The 22,668-nt window shown below is 42.8% G+C and overlaps 1 protein-coding gene across 8 annotated transcripts in view; it reads right to left on the reverse strand.

The window, feature by feature from the left end:
• Window positions 1-16,838: 16,838 nt before the first annotated feature.
• The window catches only part of DAPK1 (death associated protein kinase 1), an 88,595-nt gene continuing 82,765 nt past the window's right edge, over window positions 16,839-22,668 (reverse strand). For 5 of the 8 annotated variants that reach the window (XM_075741015.1, XM_075741014.1, XM_075741018.1 and 2 more), the window contains 3 exons: window positions 21,578-21,698; window positions 19,864-20,094; window positions 16,839-19,242 (listed from right to left, as the gene is read on the reverse strand). In XM_075741015.1, the coding sequence (XP_075597130.1) occupies window positions 18,016-19,242; window positions 19,864-20,094; window positions 21,578-21,698 (1,579 nt within the window). In that variant the 3' untranslated portion in view covers window positions 16,839-18,015. The remainder of the gene's footprint in view (window positions 19,243-19,863; window positions 20,095-21,577; window positions 21,699-22,668) is intronic. The other 3 variants (XM_075741021.1, XM_075741020.1, XM_075741017.1) reach the window with 2 other exon arrangements.

Here is a 22,668-nt window from a genome sequence, read left to right on the forward strand (position 1 = left end):
TTCTTGAATCGATGAACCGTAGCTATGAAGAGCCAGGGGGAGCACATTCCTGCCTGCACTTCTTTTGTAAAGAAACTGAAGTGTGTTGAAGCAAAAGGGCAGTGCAGTATCCTTGGCTAGGAAGATCAAGCCTTTGCACTGCAAGCAGGCTGGCTGCAGACAAAGGAGGAGGCAAAGGCAGGATGAGTTTTGCTTTTCCATTTGACTGTTTTTGATTACGTGAATGCTTCTGGGGTAAATGAAATCACTAAAGACTGAACACCCTGTGACTGCCAAGTATGATGTGACAATGTATTTCTTCTCATCATCATCAGAAACCAACAATGATAATAGACATCAATAATTTTTCTAACCAAGCATCTTAGAAAAGCAGTTAGATTGAAAGGATCAGCACTAAAGCTCAACATATTGCATGAAGAATCCATTATTTAATATGAATTTTAAAAATAGAACACTTTCCCGTTTCTATAGATGCGAGTTCTAAAACACTTGGCAGGAACCTCCAGCCATCCCAGTTCTGAAGACAGTGAAAAAACATGCCCTGTAATATTATCCCCAAAGATAATTTCATATAATTCTGTGAATTCACTCACATGAGTAAACTACATACACACATGTTTAAATGTTTGCAGAGTCGAGCCCTAAACACCTAAGCTGTCTGCTTCAGTGAGATGGTGGAATTAATTATTTTTTCTCAAGGAATAGCTGATAACACAGTCTTTTGTCCACTTGTAATGCAGTGCCTGGGGTTTTTTTTTCAGCACTGAAGCACTAAATTTAATGAAGACTGTAAAATAAAAAATAATTAGAGGGCACACACATGCAGTCTTACTGAGGAAAGTGTGTTTTGAACAGTGTATAATTTAAGATGGTATTTTTCAGAGGACTACATGGAGAGTAACCTGACATTTTTTCTGTGGAAATACCTAACTTGAGAAATTAGCAACTTTCTAAGACTTGTGTAAGCAAATTGTGTGCTATGGAGGCCAAGTGGAACTGGTGAGAAGAAATTCTCTCCCAGCCTCAAAGCGGCTGTGAGCTCATGCATCATTTTTGCAGGTGTTACTCTCTCCAATGCAGTGTATAAGGATCATTCGTGTTTTGTTCCAACCTGTACAAGTGTTACAGCAATATTTCATAGTTATATACATCCAGTGTCCAAAGATTCCAAACTTAGGTCTTGAATGTGGTGAATTGATGTCGGTGGTGTTGCTGTTTGTGCACAGTGTGCTTCACGCTAAAGGGATGCTTCTCATTCTCTTCCAAATCCTCCTGGTTTTCTTCCCTCAGAGGTTATTTGTGGGGACGAGAAGGCTCTGAGCATCGTGAGCTGAGCATTTTCTTTAGGCAGCGTTGATGAAGCAATGCCACTCACAGATGAGATTAGCGATCACTCACATTACTTCTACATGGAGACTGGCAGGGAGAGAGCAGAAGATCAGAGGTGCTATTTTACATAGAGCTTCTTAGAGCCTTTTTTTTCACTTGTCTTTGAGCCTTACTTAATATGCTTTCTTCTCCTACAGCCTCTGTAGAGCTTTATTTTGTCACTTCAAGAATTTGATTTTTTCTGAGCTTCCTCAAGGTGGAAAAGATGTGGGGTTCTGCCCCCCCCCCCTTGACAAAATAAGCCATCCCCTGTGCTGTAAACATCCCTGCAAACTCTTGCTTTCCTTCTTCTCAAGTTGTTCCCCCTGACAGAAAAGCCTGTCTGTCTGTCTACATGGTGAGGGTAACTAACTGAAAGGACAGCAAGAGGCAGCAAATGGTGTGGGGGACAGTCTCCTCTATAGGGCCTTCTTCAGTATGGAGCCTGAGCAGAATAGGGTAAATTCACACTCAGTAGCAAGGATGGACGCAGCACCCGGAGTGCTGGACAAAGAAAGGCATTATGCTTTCCCTTTGAAAGATGAAACAACTCCCAGACTCTTTGTGCTGCTGCAGAAGCAAAGTGTGCCTAGATGCATTCCCATCCAGCCAAGCATTCACAGAGATGTTTAAGCTTGTTGAGCAGGGCCCTGCTAGCATGGTGACTTCAAATGCCCATGTCCACACATGACTTATTTGGCTAGCAGCTATAGCAATTAAACAAGTTCTGCCGGTAGCTTTGGTTGACAAAGGTTTTTTTCCCATTAAATAGGTCACAACATTGGTTTTTTGATTTGTGCTCTTGTTTACCCAATTCTTACCCTGGCTGACAGGTAACCTGAAGGCACGATGTTGCAAAGGGGCAGTGGGATGGCTGTAGCTTCTCTGGGGAGAGATACATCCAGGCATAGAGGTACAGCTGCAGTGCCCTCCGTACTTCTACGGGAGTCCCTGCGCAGACGGACGGGAGGTGAGTGAGGGGAGGAGATGGGGGTCAGGGCACGTTGTGCTCTGCAGTTTGGTGAGTGTGCAATGCAATGCGGTGTCCCTGGGCAGAGACTGAAGCCAGTGCAGCAGTGCCTTTGAGTGTCTCCCTGCGCCAGACACCTGCCCTTATTGTACCAGAATACAACGCATACAGGCTGTGCAGGAAATTGGCTGTAATAGATATGCGGTTACGTTGCGAAAAAACCTGACTGTGAAATCACGTTTGTTTACGTTACAGAATGGTCAGATGAAAGACCCCTCACCTCCTTTCACAGGTGAATTGAACAGACTGTGCCTCCAAGGGGGCGAAATGAGACCCTCTCTCTCACCTCCCAGAGGCAAGTGTGCTGGCAAGAGTTGAGGAAGGACTGTAAAACAGCCAAACAAAGGAGGAATGTTGCAATGGTCATTTTGAAATGAACCTGTTTGTGTCAAGCAGTGACTGTGGTGATATTTATGCTATGATTCATACTGAAGTGCAGCACCTGGATGACTTTTAGGATAAAAGCAGCAGCAAATACTGTTCTAATGCTTGAGAACAAGCAAAGAAGCATCAGAGATGCTCTTGGCTCTGGGGCTACATGAACTTATAGTAGGGTTTGTGTAAGACCTGTCTGGACCATCTTTCCACTGCAAGGTGCAGCTTGCTTTTAACTGGCTCAGGACAAGCAGGGGTTTGCACAGTTGCATATCTCTCCGTATTCACTTGCAGTCTCTCTTCTCTTTTATGTGGTAATTGCAATTACACTGGCCTGTATCATACGACATTACAGCTCTTCAAGGATGCCCTCAGAAAGTCCCTTACACCAGCTGCCACTCCTCCTTGATGAGAAGTCTGAGCTTTCTTATCTGTGTCTGTGCTAGATAGCCAGCGACGGCGTCTGCCTCTGTGTCTGTAGGCTCCGGGCACCTCCTGGCTGCCTCCTGACAGCCTTGCTGAGAGACATGCATGTTATTCTTTCAGCGCTACTGATAAGCAGACTCTTACAGCCAGGAAGAGGTCAGAGATGGTCACTGCTTTGTATGCCTGGTTGTTGATGCTGTCAGAAGGCAGCTTAGGTATCTGCTTTTAGAAACTCATCATATTCCAATGGGCACCTGTGGGAGCTGCATGTGATAACACTGGAAAAAACAGCTCTTCTGGCGGAATCAAAAAGTCAGGCTCCTGTTCTTCATGGAAACACAGCGTAGAGGCTTCAGAATATGGGCCTCTACTCCCACTCCTGTCTTAAGACAATTGCTAAATATCATGTTAGTGAAAATGCCTGGCTTACTGCCTATCTTACAGGGGAAAATGAGAGCAGGAAAGGAAGTATCCAAAGATTTTTTCCTGCAAGAAGATCTTTGTTTCTGTCGTGGTTTTACCCCAGCCAGCGGCTGAGCACCACGCAGCCGCTTGCTCACTCCCCCCCATTGGGATGGGGGAGAGAATTGGAAAAGTTACAGTGAGAAAACTCGTGGGTTGAGATAAAGACAGTTTAATAGGTAAAGCAAAAGCCGCACGCACGAGCAAAGCAAGACAAGGAATTCATTCCCCACTGCCCATGGGCAGGCAGGTGTTCAGCTGTCTCCAGGACAGCAGGGCTCCATCACGCCTAACGGTGACTTGGGAAGACAAACGCCATAGCTCCGAATGCTGCCGCCCCCCCTCCCTCTTCCCCCAAGCTCCTTATAAACTGAGCATGATGTCATATGGTATGGAATATCCCTTTGGTCAGTTTGGGTCACCTGTCCTGTCTGTGTCTCCTCCCAACTCCATGTGCACCCCCAGCCATCCCGCTGACGGGGCAGTGTGAGAAGCAGAAAAGGCCTTGGCCCCACATAAACACTGCTCAACAATAGGTCCATAGAACAAAACCATCTCTGTATTATCCACACTGTCTCCAGCACAAATCCAAAACATATCCCCACACTAGCTACTATGAAGAAAATGAACCCTCTCAGCTGAAACCAGGACAGCTTCCAACAGAATCCTCAATGCACAGACCTCTCAGTTCAGTCCTCAAGGGTATTCAGGTTTTTTTTCCTACAAGTGCTTAAAATATTTGAAAGTACAGAGAAAAATGTTTACACAGGCTGGTTAGATGACTCCTCTGCTTAGCACTACACATGTTCTTTTGTTGGTTTTTCCCTATACTCAACCACTGGAGCTAGTCTTCAACAGTTTAAACAAAACATCCTTAAACACTTAGGGGAAAAAAAAAAAAAAGAAAAAAAAGCAGTTTATTCAAATACACAAATGCCTATCCAAAAGCCTGGAAGAACTGCTTTCTGTGGGAAACCACCTTGCTGACATTTTGCGCTTCTCGCAAGACTTTAATTTTTCACTTGAAGGAATTATTGGTTCTTTTCATTTCCATTTCAGACAAGGAAGATGACTTTCTGTCTCCTAAGTTAATGCAAATGTGTCTCAGATCCTAGCCAGTGCTTTTTTCTTTTCTTTTCTTTTTTTTTTTTTACTGCTGGAAAGGTAAAGTTTATACCTCTGCACTTTGGAAGCAGGTGTGTGAAAGCCATTGTTATCCACACCTGAAGCAATGACAGATCCCTTGCCTGTCCTAAACCTAACAGCTTTTCCCCACAGCACAGCCCAGTCCTTCCTATTTATTTATTTTAATGGGTCCTTACATTTGCTTTGTAAGTGAAGAGGAAAATAATTCACAAATACAGATTCCCAAAGCCCTGCTAAATTAATGGGGTTTTCTATACATAGTAAATAAAAGACAAAACCTGCAGGTAAAAAGAACTACAAATACCTCTCTCTACTCCTTTTTATTACATCTACAGACTACTTGGAGACCCGTAGACTCTGGAAGTTGTAGAAAGGGATATCGTCTCCCATTAATACGCAGTATGATCTTCCCAGTCTGCAAATCAGCTAGAGTCAATGCAGAAAGCATCTCCGGGCAGGGACAGTCAGCAGGAGGCTGCACCATTGATATGTCTGCAGCTGATGCTGTCGCAGAAGAAAAACCCTCTTCCCTGCAAGCAGGGTTGGGGGGGTGAGAGGAGAGGTGCTGTAACTTCTTTCGTGGGGAAATGTGAACCACCCTAATCTATGGTTACATTTTAGCTGTGATACTGTCCAGGCTCTGGTATCCATCTGCAATACCTGGGGAACACACCGTTCAAAAGCAATACCCTGATCCTTGGTCACACATGACCTGGTGTCGGGGTCCAAGTTGTCCTCTGCTCTAGCTCTCAGGCTGGTGCCCTCCCGGGAAGGCCGGTCCCGGAGCACGGCCCCTGTGGACAACCCGTGCTGAGCGTCAGCCACGGCACGGCAATCCCTGCTGCTTTGAGGGGAAAGAATGAACAGACCAACTGAACACCGTTCTTCAGAAGCAGGATCACCAAGCATCCTTTAAATTAATCGGGGGTTTGTTAAAATACTAGGCAAAGTGCTTTACAATTCACTTACAGAATCAGCATGGTATGTTGGTTTGTTTTTTTAATGTTTTCCCAGGCAAAGTGACCTAGACTCAGGTCCTGAATGCAACAGTAATACTTAGTGTGCAAGAAATGGAAGGTTGAGTCTTGCTTTGTACTTTATTTTTAATTCAGTTTAATTATTTTTAATTAAACTGATTAATTTTTTAATTATTTTTAATTCAGTTTAATTCAGTTTAATTTGCTCATTATGTTGGTTTAAGAAGCAGCATTTACAGCAGCTGCTACATCTCTGTAAAATCAGGGGGGTTTTTTCCCCTTCTTTTCTGACTGAAAGGCAAACAACAAATCCAAATGCCAACAGACTAAAAAAATCTGCTGGGTGTAATGAAAGAGATGAAAGGGGTCAGATTACACACAGATGAGTTTTACTCAGAAAAGTTTAATGACAAGTAGTACCGTATTTCTTCTTTGTGTTCTGCATCTTTCCATCCACATCTCCAGCTGGCCTCTCTCCTCCTAGTGGGGTTTTTTTGTTACAGCATGTGAAGCCCGGGTCCCACTGACCCAAGGTGGTACGGCCCACCTCTACATCTCGGTGATGGTGCTGTGGGACCACAGCGTGTCCTGTACAGCCCTAAGGAGATTTGCAAAAGCAATGGCCACCTGAAGGCGTACAGCTCCTGCAGCACTGAGGCTTCAGCCCTTTCAGAAACATGCCCTGTGCTGAGACTCAGCCCGGCCCTCGCGGGCAAGGCAGTACTATTATCTGCTTGCGTGCCGCAGAGGGCTGAGTCAGGGATGGACTCTGCGACTTCAGCAATGCCACAGGAATCCTGTGGCGCAGGGAGGAGCACAAAAAACTCCCTTTTCTGTGCTTCGGTACTAACCTTGCCTTCATGACCAGATGGGCCAGAGTTAGCTGTATCCAAAGAGAGACTGAGGAGAGGAGGAAAGGGCTGTGGATAACATGCCATTCGCTAACAGGAGTAAAACAAATTGCAATTCCTAGAACTTCAGGGATGGCCATGAGTCAGGAGCGCCCAGTCCCACAGCAGTGCGTTTGCTGTACTGCCCTCGCCTCCACAGCAGAGCAGCTGTAATTGTTCCTTGGGGCTGGCTTTGCTGGTTAAACACCCCACAGAGTACAGGCTCTACCATCTCACATTTGCTGGTGTTTCTGGCATTGGGATAGTTGCCGGTTCCCTAGAAAGGAGTAGATGGCTGTTTTAGCTTACTGCAATCTTTTTAAGGTCTCTTTTCTGCCAAGGGCCACTGACATCTGCCCAGAGTTTTATCAGAGCTTGTGGAAATGCTTTTAACTAAAACAAATACTGAAGTCAAACCTTTACAGGGTTTGAAACTATTTATGGGTGTGGTTCCCCAAGCAGCTTAGGCCAATTTGAATATTAGCGCTGAAAAAAGGCAGTCTGGCCCTTCCCCTCACCTGTGACTTCTCATTCCTGCTCTAAGCCGTAACACCAAGCTCATCAGGCTGCAGACAAAGCCTACAAAACAAAGTGACAGCTTCCTGCTGGATTGGTGAGCTGAACTGGCTGAGCATGCACCCACACAGGTACCAGTGCAAGCCCAAAAGGCTGCAGTGCAAGGGTGGAGAGGACAGGAATTCCCCTTTCAGCAGAACACAGCATTAGATTAGCTTAAGATACTTGGGAAAATGGTCCATCAAATCCTACTAGAATGCTCACCTGAGATATGGCAGAACTCGGTTAAAGTCTCTTCTGTGTCTAGCTGAGCAGGGCTTCAGACCAGCCAGCATCAAATTCACCTAGCCTTACATACACAAATTCTCTGTTTATCTCTCTCCATTGTTGCAAAAATATTCTGGATTAAGGATAAAATGGAGAAAAAGCAAAATGTCAGAAACATAGAAGCTGCTGCAACAGGGAATCCAGCCCCCATCAGCTGTCCTGAGTGTAGTTACAAACACACACTCACCACCTGCAAACACCAACTACCCTGCAAATAAGAGACGTCAGCCTTGAATGGGTTTGCTGATCGGTTGCCAGCAGTCTCCTGACCAAAATAAACAGACTAAGGCTTTGACCCGTGGCTATCAGCCAGCAGAGCACCTGCTCCTCTCTCTCTGCCCCAAACACGTAGTTGCATTCGCTGCTGCATACTTTGTCTTGTTTACTGTTTCCCACCAACCCCTACTGTGCTTTTTTTCCAAGACAGCTTAGGTAGAGCTGAACACGGTGGCAGATTTGGACTTCCTCTTGCAATCGACGCCAAGGGGCTCTGCCAGAACTGGACGTACGGGGCTCTCCAGGAACCTGTACCAGAACATGGACTGGCTTTAGAAAGTGTTTAATCTTATTTTTCAGGTGCACTCAACTCTTGTTTACTACGACTATGGATGAACCAGGGTCTCCTCCCTCTCTGTGTCATGGGGAGGAATGCAGAGACTTTTGTCAGTGCCTCCTTCTGCCATTTAAAACTGTTTCTCCTCCGTTCAGAAAGCAGCGTAGATGTTTTGCAAGGGTGAACACTATCAATGTGCTTTCTCATCTGGCTATTTCATCACTTAATTATTACATTCCCACTTCCCCAAATGTTTTGTTTACTTGGCCTCTCAGAGCTGGCAATCACAGATAGCCTTCAGGTAGCAGAGGTTAGGAGGAACACATCTGGCTTCCCAGATTTGAAATTGTCCCTGAAGTTTTTTGCCTCAATGGACTAAAAGTCAGAAGAAAGGACTATAGCTATTTGTGATACAGCAAAGCCAGAGAGCTTGTGAAATTTGTTCCTTGTGCAAGAACACCAGCTTTTTTTTTTACCCTAGACTAATATAAATCCTTGTCATCTGAGCACTACCTCTTTGATCAACAGCTGTACTTAACATCTCCAACCATACGGCAAGGTGAAGAACCCACTGATTTCACAGATTTCCTTATTTTTCACATTCCTGTTCTACTCCCATCACCAGGCCCCTTTCATATAATTAATAGAAATAGCCTGAGGTGACAGAGAACACTGAACAAAGTCTCTCTCATTTATGGCTTACACTGCAGTCCTCATCTCTTTACAGGGGAGTCCAGGACAGTCCCTTGACCACACCAACTACTTTGTCTCTGCCCATCAGTAATAAGACAGTGCCACCACTGGCTAATGCTGGGAAATGTGAGGGGACAACATGTCAAGAGTCTGAACTTGGCTCTGTCATAACACTACGGCTCTGGCTGTAAATAATTTTTACTGTAACATGATTTGGACAACATCCCTCATCAACAGTTGGACTGATTTGAACGCCAACAAGAGGAAGGACATCCTCACAATTAAGCATGTGTCAGATGAAAACTAAATGGCAGAGGCAGTTTAATAACCTACCACCACACCCTGCCTGGTGGCAACACAGCACATCAGGAAGTCGCTGTTGTTGGCATTGCTAATGGAGGCCTTGTCCAAATTAGAGAAATGTGCACCTACACAGTATGTCCCCAGCTGGGATTTCTAAGTGTTGGGAAGAACCCTCAAGCACTGATAGTGACCCAAAGCCACATGTGATAATTGTATTTGTGAGGAGATCTGATGGTTATTCTTTTGGCCATCAGTGTTCCGATATAGAGACTCTACTGCTGGGCAAAGACAGGAAATATTTCTATGAAGCAGAGGAGAGAGACAGTCCTCTTGGATAATGTTTCCAGTGAGCAATTCCAGACCAATTTCTTAATAGTTATATTTCAGGATATAGCCCCAATCATTTACACTACAAGCTTTCTACACTCTGTTACATTTCCTAGATTCAAAAAAGGCAAATGACTTTAATCGGCAGTTTGGGTTTTGTTTTTGTGGTTTTTTTTTTTTTTTTCTTTTTTTTCCTTGTTTTTTTCTTTTAAATGGAAGTTGCAGAAAGAGAATAAAACCAGCTTGTTGCAACTGAAATGACCCTGCTGATCTTACAGCTGATCTTACAGCTTCTCAAAATCATCATTAATGCTGTTTGCACACTTTACTTTTTGAGGGTCACCTCAGCTGGATAAACATGTGGAGTTGTAAGCAGATAACAAGAGTAAAAGGATAGGCAGAGAAACACAAGCCCTTGAGTAAGACTGAGACCAGGTCTGTGGGTCAGTTCCTCCAAGCTACAAATGGAAATCTTGGCTTCAACTTACGCAAGATGTGACTCCGGGCCCAGTGGCTATTAAAAATAAGTTAGCAGTGGCATAAGCGGTCCTTGTAGGTCTGACCACCTGTAGAAGGAACCACCAGCTTCATGCCTACTGACTATGCATGGATCTACAAGTCTTTACATACCTGTTAGGGAGGGTAGTCGTCACTCATTTCTATCTATTACGCAGAGGCATACAGAAGTCATGACTCTGCTGTGGTAGGTACTATGTAGCTGCATAACAAGGAGTTGTGGCTCCAGATTGAGAGTGGATTAAAGGGCGTTCCTCTATCAGGTATTGAAACTAATTCTCCTAATGACAGAAACAATTTGTCTATTACTTCACTTACCAGTCAAAGTAACAGCCAGCATCAGTCTCTATAAGTAGCTTCTATGAGTAGAAAATTGCTGCCAAAGGGTTTGTTTCTCTGTTGGGGAAAACTTTTAGAATTCTCATTGACACCACATCCCAGAAACAATGTGGACCAGAGATGGAGATGATAAACATCTGCTGAAAACAAGTGGTTTCCAGCACTTGTATAGACACCATCTTCACTTCTGGGAATAAAAGAGAAAAAGTGGAGCCCAATGAACACTGAGAGAGACAGGAATGTCCCCCTTTTACTGTTTAACACAGTGGTGCTGGGCTTTATACAAACACACATGAATGTCAAACCCAAGTTTCAGAGAGATCCCCTTGTGCCTACAATGCCTGTTCCTGAGCTCTCTGGTGGAATGTGAAAGGTGCTTAAAGTCATTCATACCATAAAGAAAAGCATAAGACAGTCTCGCCTCTATTCTCTTTAAGACATGTGATACTTTGTGTTTGCTGCTAATGCTACGAGAAATCCAGAGAGCACACATTCACACTGCACGGCTGAATTGTGTTGGAGTCAGGAGCATGGTTTGACTGACAGTAGAGAAAGGCCCTGAGCCTGAAACCATGACAAAAAATATGCATTTATCCAACAGGATGCTGGGTTGGATCAACAAGGGCATCACCAACAGAGATAAAGAAGTCGTTATCCCATTCTACTCAGCGCTTGCCAGGCCACACCTGGCATACTGTGTTTAGTTTTGGTCCCCACTATACAGGACAGGCTGTGGACAGGCTGGAGAGGGTCCAGAGGAGGGCCACCAGGATGATCAAAGGACTGGGAAGCCTGCCATAGTAGGAAACACTGAGAGAACTGGGTTTGTTCAGCCCTGAGAAAAGAAGGCTTAGGGGAGACCTTATCATCAGGTTCCAGTATTTAAAAGGTGGCTACAAAGAAGATGGAAGACTCCCTGTAAAAGGACGTGGAAAAGATGAGGGGTAATGGGTGCAAGTTACTCCTGGGGAGATTTCCTATTCGACACAAGAGGAAAGTTTTTCACAATGAGAACAATCAGCATTGGAATAATCTCCCCAGGGAAGTGGTAGATTCCCCAACATTGGACACTTTTAAGATTCAGCTGGACAGGGTGCTGGGCCATCTTGTCTAGAGTGTGCTTTTGTCTAGAGAGAGCTTTTGCCAAGAAAGGTTGGACAAAATGATCCTTGAGGTCCCTTCCAACCTGGTGTTCTATGATTTGCCCCGTGACAGCAGCCACCATGTCCATTTGCTTTGACCTGTGCCCTTCCTCTGTGCAACACCTGACTCACCTGGTGCTGCAGATAGCATTTTGCATGAGTGACGTAGGACTCTTTCCTGCGGTGAGTAATTTAAAGCAGAAAGGCAGGTCCAGTAGGGATATTGTGAAACTACTGCACTAGCATGGAAGACTGGATTATTTAAATAACTGACTATCCTTAATGAAGTAGAATACATAAAGCAAGCCAGAATTTCTCCCTGTCACACCTTTCTTTTGGGGCTATGGGAGCTCCTACAGAACTTTCCTAGCCATGATAGTAAGAAATAGGATAACTGCATAGCGCTAAGTCATAGCTGGGGATGTGGTTGTTCCTGTAACACTCCTTGACCTTCTGCCACTCTTAGAAAGATTCTGTCTCTCTGCCATTAAGTACAAATGAACACTGGTCCTTGGAGAATGAATGGCAAATGGAGAGGTCACTTGGTGGCTTTGTGTTCATTCTTTACACCCATCCTGTTACACCCAAACTGAAACCAGTAGATTAGGTTCCTTCCAGTGTTTTCCTCAGAAGGCAGCAACAACCGCTTTGCAAAGCATTTCTCAGCCAGGTAGTATTACCTGGGATAAAAAGGACTGCTTCCCCTGGTAGCACTTCCAAGCTCTGAGCCTCGATTCAGTTCCTGAAGCATACATGGAAACTGTGTTAATCCCTCAGTTCAAACACTCATGCAGCTCCTTTCTGAACCTCTGTAATCAGACTGATACTGCAGGTGTACTGCAGGCCTCAGGCTTCCTCCGAAGTCTTCACTGGCACTTGACTGCCAGGTCTAACAGCTGCAAGCAGTATTTCCTTCTGACTGTTGGCAACCCAGGAAATTTAGCCTGTCCTATCTGATGCTAATTTGGTTACAGTGACTCACCCCCTTCCACGATTTCCAGGCTAATTGCTAAAACATTCTCCAGCTGTCAACACAATCCCCAGGGGTCTGCAGAAAATTTTGATTCAAAGTATTCTAGAGGATGAGGATGGTGGTTTAACTCCTATGTACAACCAAATCAAAGAATCTAATCCTAGCTATCAAAGCCTTTAATGGGTGGAATTACGTCCAAAATAATCTCTTTCCTGCTTCTTCTGCCAATATGTACCTTAGGAATGATGAAATCATCCACGCTATGGGCCTGGTTCTGTCTTGCAACTCACCTGGGTTTGGCACTGGCTTTCACGTGCACTGACATTGTCTTCAGGACAGAATTCAAGACCTGTACCCTCTGCTTTCCACAGTAATAAAGCTTTGGCTTAGAAGTGCTTGATTGCACTCAGCAGTCTGCAGAATATTTTTTTTTACAGTTGCAACCAATAGAAAGAACTAAAAAAATATGCCAGTGCTACAAAGTTGTAGTGCTTTGTAGGTAAATTCAGTGATAGCAGGATTTGCTGATGTTATCCCAACCTTCCCAGCAGATGACCATGTTTTTTGGCTTGTAAGCAGTCATGTGTAGGGGGTGTGCAAGTAAGACTGATTCATCTCTAGGGGGAAACAGACTAAAATGATCAAAGTATACTTCTTTGTGGTCAGGCTAAAATAGCAGATTTTGCAATACAATGAGTGGCTCAAAAAGTGAAGGACAGTGACTCAAAGAGTCATACACATGCAATCGTTTAACAGCATCAGCAGTCTAACCGCCGTAACGCAAGTGTCCTCCCCTCTCTCCCACGTTTCTCTGAGAGTAGTTTTGAGAAGCACAACTTCATTCTCCCCTTCCCTGTGCACCACATGCTGGTGTCTCACCCGGCCCTTACTCACGCATGCAAATTCCACCTCCTTTGCCAGGCAACCCCTCTACCCCAGTCTCAACTGCTGAGATGTAGCAGAATCTTCTTGGCTATACTTCCAACGCGTATGGCCCCAAACTTCTCGAGGTCAGTTACACTCAGCTGTGACAGTGCCTGAGTCCACGGGGAAGCTGCCTTTTGCTTCTGCACTCTTTGGATCCTGGGCAGATGTGAGAGAGTGCGTATTCCCAAACCTGGACACAGAGCCACTAGAAATGCCCAAACTATTGCAGCAGTTGCTACGATGTCTCAGCAGAAGGTGGAAGCGTGGGCCCAGGCTATCAACATTTCTGCCAGCAAACTCAAGGGAGTAAGACGCAGCGTGCGTTGGCATTTACTCCTTCAGTACCCCTTATCATCCTGCACAGGATTCTTCCTAGTCTTCCTCTCCACCTAGGAAAGGTGAGTATGAGCTGTGCAGGTGCCCCAGGCTTAGTGACAGCAGGACCCAGAGTTTGGGCAAGACGGTCCAGGTTTGCCCCATCTCAGGGCAGAGCTGTGATTTTTAAGGTACATCAAACTGACTCAGCAACGTGGTTGCATTCTGGAGACTGATCTTTAAATATGCATGGTTTGGATTTGGACCTCACCCAGGGTAGTCTGGCTGGTGCAGAAATGCTATGTCAATTTGGTTAATGCAAACCTGAACCAGGTCCACTGAGACCCTCATCTGGCTTTGAGGCAGCATTAGCTGCTGGCCCTGCTGTTCCTGTAAAGCTTGTTATGATAAACTGTGTAGCCACACAGAGGAATACCATCACTCCTCTTCTGCCTACACCTTATCGGACTTTTGGAGACCCAAACACTTCCACCTGCAAAGTCTGAGTGGCTTGGCTGTAACCCTTTTGGAAACCAAGTACCTCAGGCATTGTTAAAAACCAATTTTCTTCTTTCTATCCGCTACCTTTCCTTCCAAGTCAGAAAAAGACTGAAAAGATACAGGAGTGAAACCATGGCCCTGATTAATGCTTTTTGTGACCTGCTGAACTGAGTTCAACGAACAAAAAGTCAAATAGAAATAAATTTTAATACTGTACATAGTGCTTTCAGGCCACCTTCAAAGAAGATATTGCACTGCTCTATCTCCTGCGACCTAAAGACAGGCTTCAGCCAACAGCACACTTCCAAGCTTTATTTGGAGTATTACTCCGCCATTTCATCAGCAAAGCTGAAATGGTGAAGTGATTCAAATCAAGGCACTTGTTTTAAAAAACGATGCTGCGACACAGCATCTTTGGAATGCAAAGGCTGCAATGAGCTAACAGGTAACTTCTTGGAGAGGGCAATGCAGCCAGCACAGGTTTAAGGACCTGGAACTGGCTCCAGCTGTAACAGCTTCACTGCTGCTCTCTCTCGAGGCCTGGCAACTTAGGAAACTGTTCTGGCTCCTTTCTGAGCCTCCTGGCTCTGTCAGTCTCTTGACACTTCGGACTTGCTAAACCCCTGTAGTTTCATAACTCTTTCTCAATCATTTGAATCACAAGGATCCTAAAACCTGCGGCTGTCTGCAGTTTACATCCTCTTAAGGCAAGAAGAATCATATATATCCACTTCCACCCAAGGTCACCTCTGGATGCACTTCTCGTCCCATCCTCAAAATCATTTACATGTAGCCACTGTTCTCCTGTGGCTTTCCAAACTCACTAGTCAGGTCAGCAGCAAAACTCCCACAGGGAGACCAACCAGTCCCTGATACAAACAGCAGTATGAAGCACTTTCCTGTCCTATGTGTGCTGCTGCATGCCAGCGAGAAGAGTCTAGTGGGAAAAATGGTTTGCACTAAAATGTTCGCTTCCTATCTTCTTCCCAGAAAAATTCTTCAGAATTTTGAGTCCAGATGTCAGTAACATACATTCCTAAACTGCAAGATCATCTGTAATGCATCTCGGCCTTGAGCAACTGTGTTGCAAGCTTGAGAGTTTGTCTATATAAATGAACTTTGGGGCTAATCTGCTTTACTCTCAAAATTGTGTTTCAGAAGCTCCAAAGCTACAAGCAAGTGCAAGGAAGAGAGCCTCCTAATGGTTAGTATCCAGCTTCACTTATCTCTCTGTCAGGAGCTGAGCTGAGCATGTTCTTTGCACAAACTATACATAAGTTACATTTGTGACTAAACTTTTTTGATCTTGCAAAGACTTGCATTTCCTCCATTTCTGGAGTGAATCAGGCAGGATCAGTGCATTTTAACCACAGTTCTAAAAATTGTGGAATGAAGCTCTGCTCCTAGTTATATTCAAAAAACAAAACAGGAAATCAGTTAAAATGAAGCAACTGAAAGGATACCCACTTGTATTGCTTTGCTAACCATTTTTTTGGTCAAAATTGTCATTTAGAACAACAAGGATTTTTTTTTTTTTTTTAATGTCAGTGGCACATGATTTATAAGAAAGCAATCCAAAGCTATCCTATGACTGTGATTCACTTTCCTGAACCTATTACCATGAAAACTGTAAATGATGCAATAGGCTGTTACTGCCATTCAAATATCCATCATAGCATCCGCTAAGTAACTTATACTCCCAGGGCTACATTTTAAAGTAAATGGCAGCAGAGATTTGTCAGGAATGTGCTGTTAGGAGAAAAATAATTAAAAAAAGACCACTGCAACAACGTTTTTAAGTCAACCAAGCACCCTGAGCACAAAGCATCTGGGGTGGCAGGTGGGGAGGAGCTACCTGGTATCTCAAAATCCTGCCACTCCACCACAAGCTGCACAGTGGTGAATTCAATCCCAAACTAACAAACACCACTAACAGCCCTGCATGGCAAAAGTATCTCACAGCAGTTTCTGCTCTCACAGGACTTGTGATATCAAGTCCCACTCCCCTGCAGGCACACAGACTCAATGAAGGTAACTCCAAGTTTGATACTTGCAGAACTAGGTTAAAGAAACCAGCTAGGAAACCAGTTTTCTTGCATGAGATGAGAAAGCCCCCTCCACATACCATGCATGATAATACAAGGGCAAAATATGCAAAGAAAGGCAATGGGAAATGGCAATTACCTTTTTTAAGAAAAGTCTATTTAATTCCTTTGCGGCATACAGAGAAGAGGTATTGTGCAGAGCTGCCTGCATACAGTGCCGTACAGAGACTGTGCAGCTATTGGTGAGTGATGCGGAGAGTTTAAATAAGCAGCAGCACAGTCCCTTGTGTGATGAGGGATCCTTAATATAAAGGAGTGTTACCACGGCACAGGCTGTAATGCAGCATTCTCCCCCTTTGCAACATAGCACAATCTGGAGGATTCCTGATGACAGACTTGCATCTGCTGTTCTGTTTTTCATTGTAAAAAAACACAAAGGAAAAGCTATGTAGCAAACGGCCTTGGTTTGCCATTTGTCAAAATGAATGCAAATCCCTCTGCTGCAGAGGGACCACCTCTGCAGTAAACAAATTCATAAATATTCCTTCAGCGTACTGAGACATCTCCCTGAAGTGAAATGGGAGGTTCTCAGAACTTCAGAAGCCAGGCATTGCCTCTCCAGGATTGCAAGTGTAAGGAAAAGAGAAGCTTTGTTTCCTTTCAGCTACAGAATATGAACGACAAGGATGCAACAAGCAACAGTTTATTTGTAGAAAAATCCTTTAAAATTTTACTACATTGTAAGATTAAGGAAAAAATAGTATTAATATATATACATACAATATATATAAACAAACACACATCGCACCATTAAAATTACATGCTTTTTAGAACAGAGAATGGGTCCTATTCCCTCATATCAATTTTAAAGTTATCACTGCAAGAAACCTTGCTTCCTTTTTTGTTTTTATCCCCATCAAAGTTTTCAAGTACAGGAAGTAAGTAATGCAGGATCTAATAGTAGAAAACCTTTGTTATACACAAATTACAACTAACAGCTATACAATATTATTCTGCAGTATCCAACACTTCTGTTTTTTGAACTCTATAATGATACGAACTTTTACCTGAGGTGTATGGAAATAATGAAGCATGATAATTGGCAAGTTTAAGAGATTTTCACATTATGATTTGACTGTAATTGAAGTGGATTAGGTATCACACATCTATACCCATAGTACTGGCACAAGAATGCTCTGCGTGAGTCATCACCAATGTCTTAGAAGTGCAGGAAAAATTAAAAGGCAAGCACCACTTGCAATGATAAGCATGCAGACAATTTAAGTGAAACAGAGGTAGCATGTTCTTGTAACTCCAGCAGGGTCATTCAAATCAACTGCACCCTCCCTTCTGCAAAAGGCACTCGCTTTTTCAGCTATAAACAATGTGGTTTGAAATTCAGTCAGATTGACCACAAATGGTGTATTTCTCTCCCTACAAATATAAAAAAATGTTAAGCAGAGGACACGATGAAAAGAAAAAAATGGGTGTAAGAATTACACATTTCAGATAATATGTGCTATTCCTCTCCCCCTACCTTTTGTGTGGAGAATCAAAATACTTTATAAAACAGTTGCAATACATAATCCAAAAGTTAAGACTTTCCAGTTAAAATGGCAGTATTAAGCAGCACATTATGTATCAGAATAATTTTAAAACACCAGAAGTACACCAGCCTTTTTAATAGATAAAGAGCAACAATTCACAGTTAGAAGTAGAAAGTTTATGCACAAAAAGGTGGTGCTGGAGAAGGATAAAGATCCTTTGATGTAAAACCTCATAAATGGAAATGCACAGCAACTCTTGTACTGAATTATTTATCCCTTCTTCAGTTTGAAAAGGTGTCCATGCAAAACACCTGCTCTTACCGTGACACTACAGAGCTAATCGAGTTATAAGATGTGCCACTGTTGCAACTGGAAGCATAAGCCTCTTGACCATTAGCATCTAAATTTATTTTAAATACTGAAGATGCCTTCAGTAAAAAGTCTGCTGCATCTCTGCGACCTAATTCCCTCAGCTTAGACATTAGGATACCTACAGTGCTCTCAGGAGCGTTACTCCACTCCTGCAGAAGGGCATGGACTGGGCTTGAGAGAAGGTCATTTTGTGTTCCATTATTGTACTTTGCAACAAGATCAGGGAGGCCCAGGTTCATGGCCAGAAGGCACCAATCTTTGCCCATAGGATCAGGTGGATCCAAAAGTCTACTTAGTTTTCTCCTGGTAAGTAGATTCAGATCAGAAACATGAATATCCATTCCTAGGCTTCCCTGGGAATAGACATCAAGACACCCAAAACACAGTATACTGCTAAAGCTCTCTTTATATCCCCCCATAGTGTTAGCTAGTGATGTCTCCTTTTGACTCTGTGCACGGAAAAAGTCTCTAGGCTGGTAGACCATTACTGGTTCATGATGTTCCCTCAGCTGCTGAGGGCTAAGATAGTATTTCCCGGTCAGAAGGCCTGGTAAGGTTGTGGCCATTAAGTTATCAATGGTGCTGCATACAGAATCCAGAAGTAAACAGCACTTGATCTTCTCTGTTTCCAGTCCTCTAACTTGAACCTCTATACCCTGACCATGGTTGACCAGCAGCACTAATAGCTCAGCTCCACGATTCATAATCTTTGATCCGTTTACCCACAGACGTATATCAGCATCTCCCTCTGTGCTTTGCTGATGAACCCACCTGCAGAGATTCACCTGAACTTTATGAAAAATTCCACAAGGAAATGGGGTAAGATGTTCCACAGGAACGATTCTAACACCACCATAAATAAGCACCTCATCCTCCTCATCTGTCCAAGACCTGTGGAGATTGTCAGTCTTTATGAGAGCAGGAATATCCACCATTGCTCCACTGCTAAGGTCCCTTGCACAAATATCCATGGCATCCAAAATCTGTATCAGTTCTTCCACATCACTGTCTGTCACCAGCCGCTGGATGTCCTCTATAGTGTACCGACCTCTATAGTGATGGAGGGCTTTTGGGTTCTCCACTGACAGGATTTTTCCAAGGACATTTGAACAGAGCCAGCGAGGATCCAGAAGCACAACATCTTGGACAGTTTCACTCTGCATAATGTTAATCTGTTTATAAATATTAAAGTTACTATTTACATCTTGTGAATTACAAGACGATACCCCAACATTCTCTCCTTCCTAACTTACTGACGAAATAATTTAATTAACACTGCTGACAGGAGGAAAACAAACAGTGCATTTTAATTTCTTGCAAGTATTCTGAACAAAGAGCAGATCTTGATTTCCACTAGTAACAAAGCCATTAGTGCCCAACAGCTGTAAAGCCTAGCCATGCCCTGCAAGCTATTTATGCAAAGGTGTTATCCTACAATTCAATTTCTAATGGACACACATACATTTCTCATATGCAGTGAACACATTAGGCACTAATTTAAGATGATAGCTTATCCTTTCTGGGTATTTTTTATCCTTACAACTATAGCAATAAACTGCAATTCTTCCTGTCTCAAAGAAATAATTTTGAATGAAATAGGAGCCACAAGTTAATAAAGATAACAAAAAGTATTATTAACCAGTCTCTTCTTCTTATGATGTCTTAAAAAGGAGGGACAGCCCCCCCTCCCGCTCCCTGCAAACTATAGACATTTGCTTAAATCCCATTAAGCAATATCCTACCAGAGCAGTACCTGGCTAATAAAGATATGCAATTTAGATAAAAACACTTACTTCTCCTATGCTATGCAACTGCTGTGCAATATGCCGTAGGTCATCTTCACTTGCTAGGGGATTAAGCTGTTCCTGTACATCGTATACAAACTGCTGCAAGGACATCAGCTGGTTGGGTCCATTCATTTTTCTCCATGAAGGCAGTGTGGAGATTATTTTTTCACACAGATGAGTCATAGGCGGGCAAGTCTTACAAAAGCACAGAAAACATCCATTTGTAATTCTACTCTGCTGAGAATAACAGTACTATTATTGGGGTTTTTAAAGGTTACAAGGTCTAATACATTCATGATGTATATTCATGACTAAAGAGTTCCCCTTGCGATGGACTCTTACTCTTCCATCTGGCATTTACTTGCCATAGGATCTAATTTTCTTAATAAAGTGAACTCCAGAAGCAACTTTTTCATCAAAATAAGGAAACTTTCCAAACATCACCATGATTACAAAGGGAATCCTGACATGTGGAACAAAGTTTGGTTTTTATAGCTCTGCCTTGTCAAATGTGCCGACCATCTGAAACGGTGACTTCAAGATGTACCAATTACCTTCATGTGTCTAGAAGTTAATTTTTATTTCAGAAACTGTCAACATTTAATTAAAATCTGTACTGATCATTATCTGTACAGGACCAATTTACTTCAACAGGTGAGACAGCAGAGAACCAGGTAAGAAATAATGGTACTTTTATCTATGGATCATCTTGCACATCACTGATGCTTTCATCCTACACTCTCAAGCCGCAGCATGCACTTTTTATGCAGCAAAGCTCTCCAGATTTCAAGCTAGTGACCACAAAGCTGATAATGTTTTGTCAGAGAAGAAAAGCTTATTAAATCAAGAGACCATTGGGAATGTAAAATAGGCTAAATTTTGCATTAAACCAAACATTTTCCTTGACCTACAGAATGAACTCAATAACACATTCACTTTTAATTCATTTTTAGGAAAATACTTATCAGAAGTAGCTGCAGAAAGTCTTGTTGGTTTCTCACACAAGTAAGAGAGCCTTTGCTATGAAGAAATTTAAATCCATTTAGCACAGGCTATATAACAATTTGACTTGGTCACCCTCGGTATGGAAGTCTCTGTGGATTCACGGTGATGACATCAAACCATGGCTATTTTACCTTTAGTCTCATGTACATATACCTAATCATATATACACAACTCCAAGCATGTATTTTTCAGTAAAAAAGTACAGTAAAAAGTTAACGCATATTCAGTTCACACATCTGTATTAGGAATTATCTTTCTGAGAGTTAAGGAACGTGTTCTGCTGTAGTGGTTTTTGGTTGGTTGGTTGGTTGGTTGATTTTTATGAAAAACTTATTTGCCTGAAATATATTCTGTTTCTCTGTAGTACTACACTGATTAAAAAAGATTAAAACCAATCAAACAAAAAGGGTCAACATTGGAATCACTGTCAATTCAAGACAAAAAACTATAACTTTGAACTGAAATTCTCCAATCATTTCCTTTCAAAAGGGATCATTTTGGTGACCTGTACAAAGCACCTACAATTTTGAAAATGTTGACTGAATCTTTGATGTCAGAAGCTTGTTTATCACCAGGCCTGCCATGCATGCTGCCAAAGAATTGAAACAGCACTTGTTTTTTTTAAGTTTCATAATGTAAGTACTAAATTTACAGTAATCATTACAAGATTTTCACATTTTGGCTGGCCCAACACAGACTGTTAGACATTACTTACAGAAATTATCTGGTTTCTTATTTCTTGCAAGTGATTTCGGAGAAGCTTCATATCTTTAGACCCAGATGCTCCAGCATCCAAGACAAATAACTTGTCTGAAAGTTGCAGGTCATTACCAAATCTAAAAAAGAAAAGGCTAGTGAGCAATTATTTACTTTGTCCCAAATCCAGTTTTATTTCTTAATCCAGCTGGCTGAAGATGCATAAGAAAATTACAACTGTATCACAGGACTTGAAATTACAAAACCAAACATTTTAATTCCAGCTGTTCCTTTCACTAGTAATTCTTTTTTAGGTCTTCATATGTGTTGTTTTCTTTCTTCTCACTTTAAATAGTTTAGTTTTCATTGCTATAAACACCAGCTCTCTTTCTCACTTCCTTTTTACTTTTCAACCACACATACTTGTTTTCCTAGCTCTGGACTGATTTGCATTTAAAAGGATTCCAACATCAAACTGTTGGTTTATTTCAATTGATTAAGATACTGCCCTGTCACTATTGTGCTGGAATTCCTACATTAGTTTCTTGTATGTTCCAGACAACTGTTTATGTTCATAGGTACAGATAGTTCCTTGTACCACGTTATCCACTTACATGCTCACTGAGAATATAAATTGTGGTTACTTTATACATACAATAGTATGTTCATGAAAAAATTCCTATTTTGATCTACAATTAGCGTGCTCTCCAAACATTTGCTGAAGAAGGCCAGAAGTTTCCCTAACTTCTAGGTACCTCTTGGCCAACCTTGTCAGGCGTGTGACTCCACAATGCCCAGCTCTTCACAAACTGCGTATGGAGTATCTCCAGGCCTGGTTTAGGTTTTTTCCTACCCATCCTAAATCAATTCAGAGCAAAGGGTCGCTCTCCTGCTTTCTCTTTTGCACCCAAAGGTTGTAGCTGAGAACTGCTCATTTTTCTGAAACTGGTGCAAAACCTGAGCACCAAGATGTTAGACAGATGGCTGATACAGGCTTTTGGATGTATCCCAGCATTTACGGGGTAAGACCTCCTGAGCCTCCACTCATTTGTGCACCACTTGGCTCATTTAAGCTCACTTAAGGCAGCTTGCTCACTGTAATATTGGTAA

Source organism: Balearica regulorum, chromosome Z (genome assembly GCF_011004875.1).
Source record: "Balearica regulorum gibbericeps isolate bBalReg1 chromosome Z, bBalReg1.pri, whole genome shotgun sequence".
NCBI classification, from domain to species: domain Eukaryota; kingdom Metazoa; phylum Chordata; class Aves; order Gruiformes; family Gruidae; genus Balearica; species Balearica regulorum.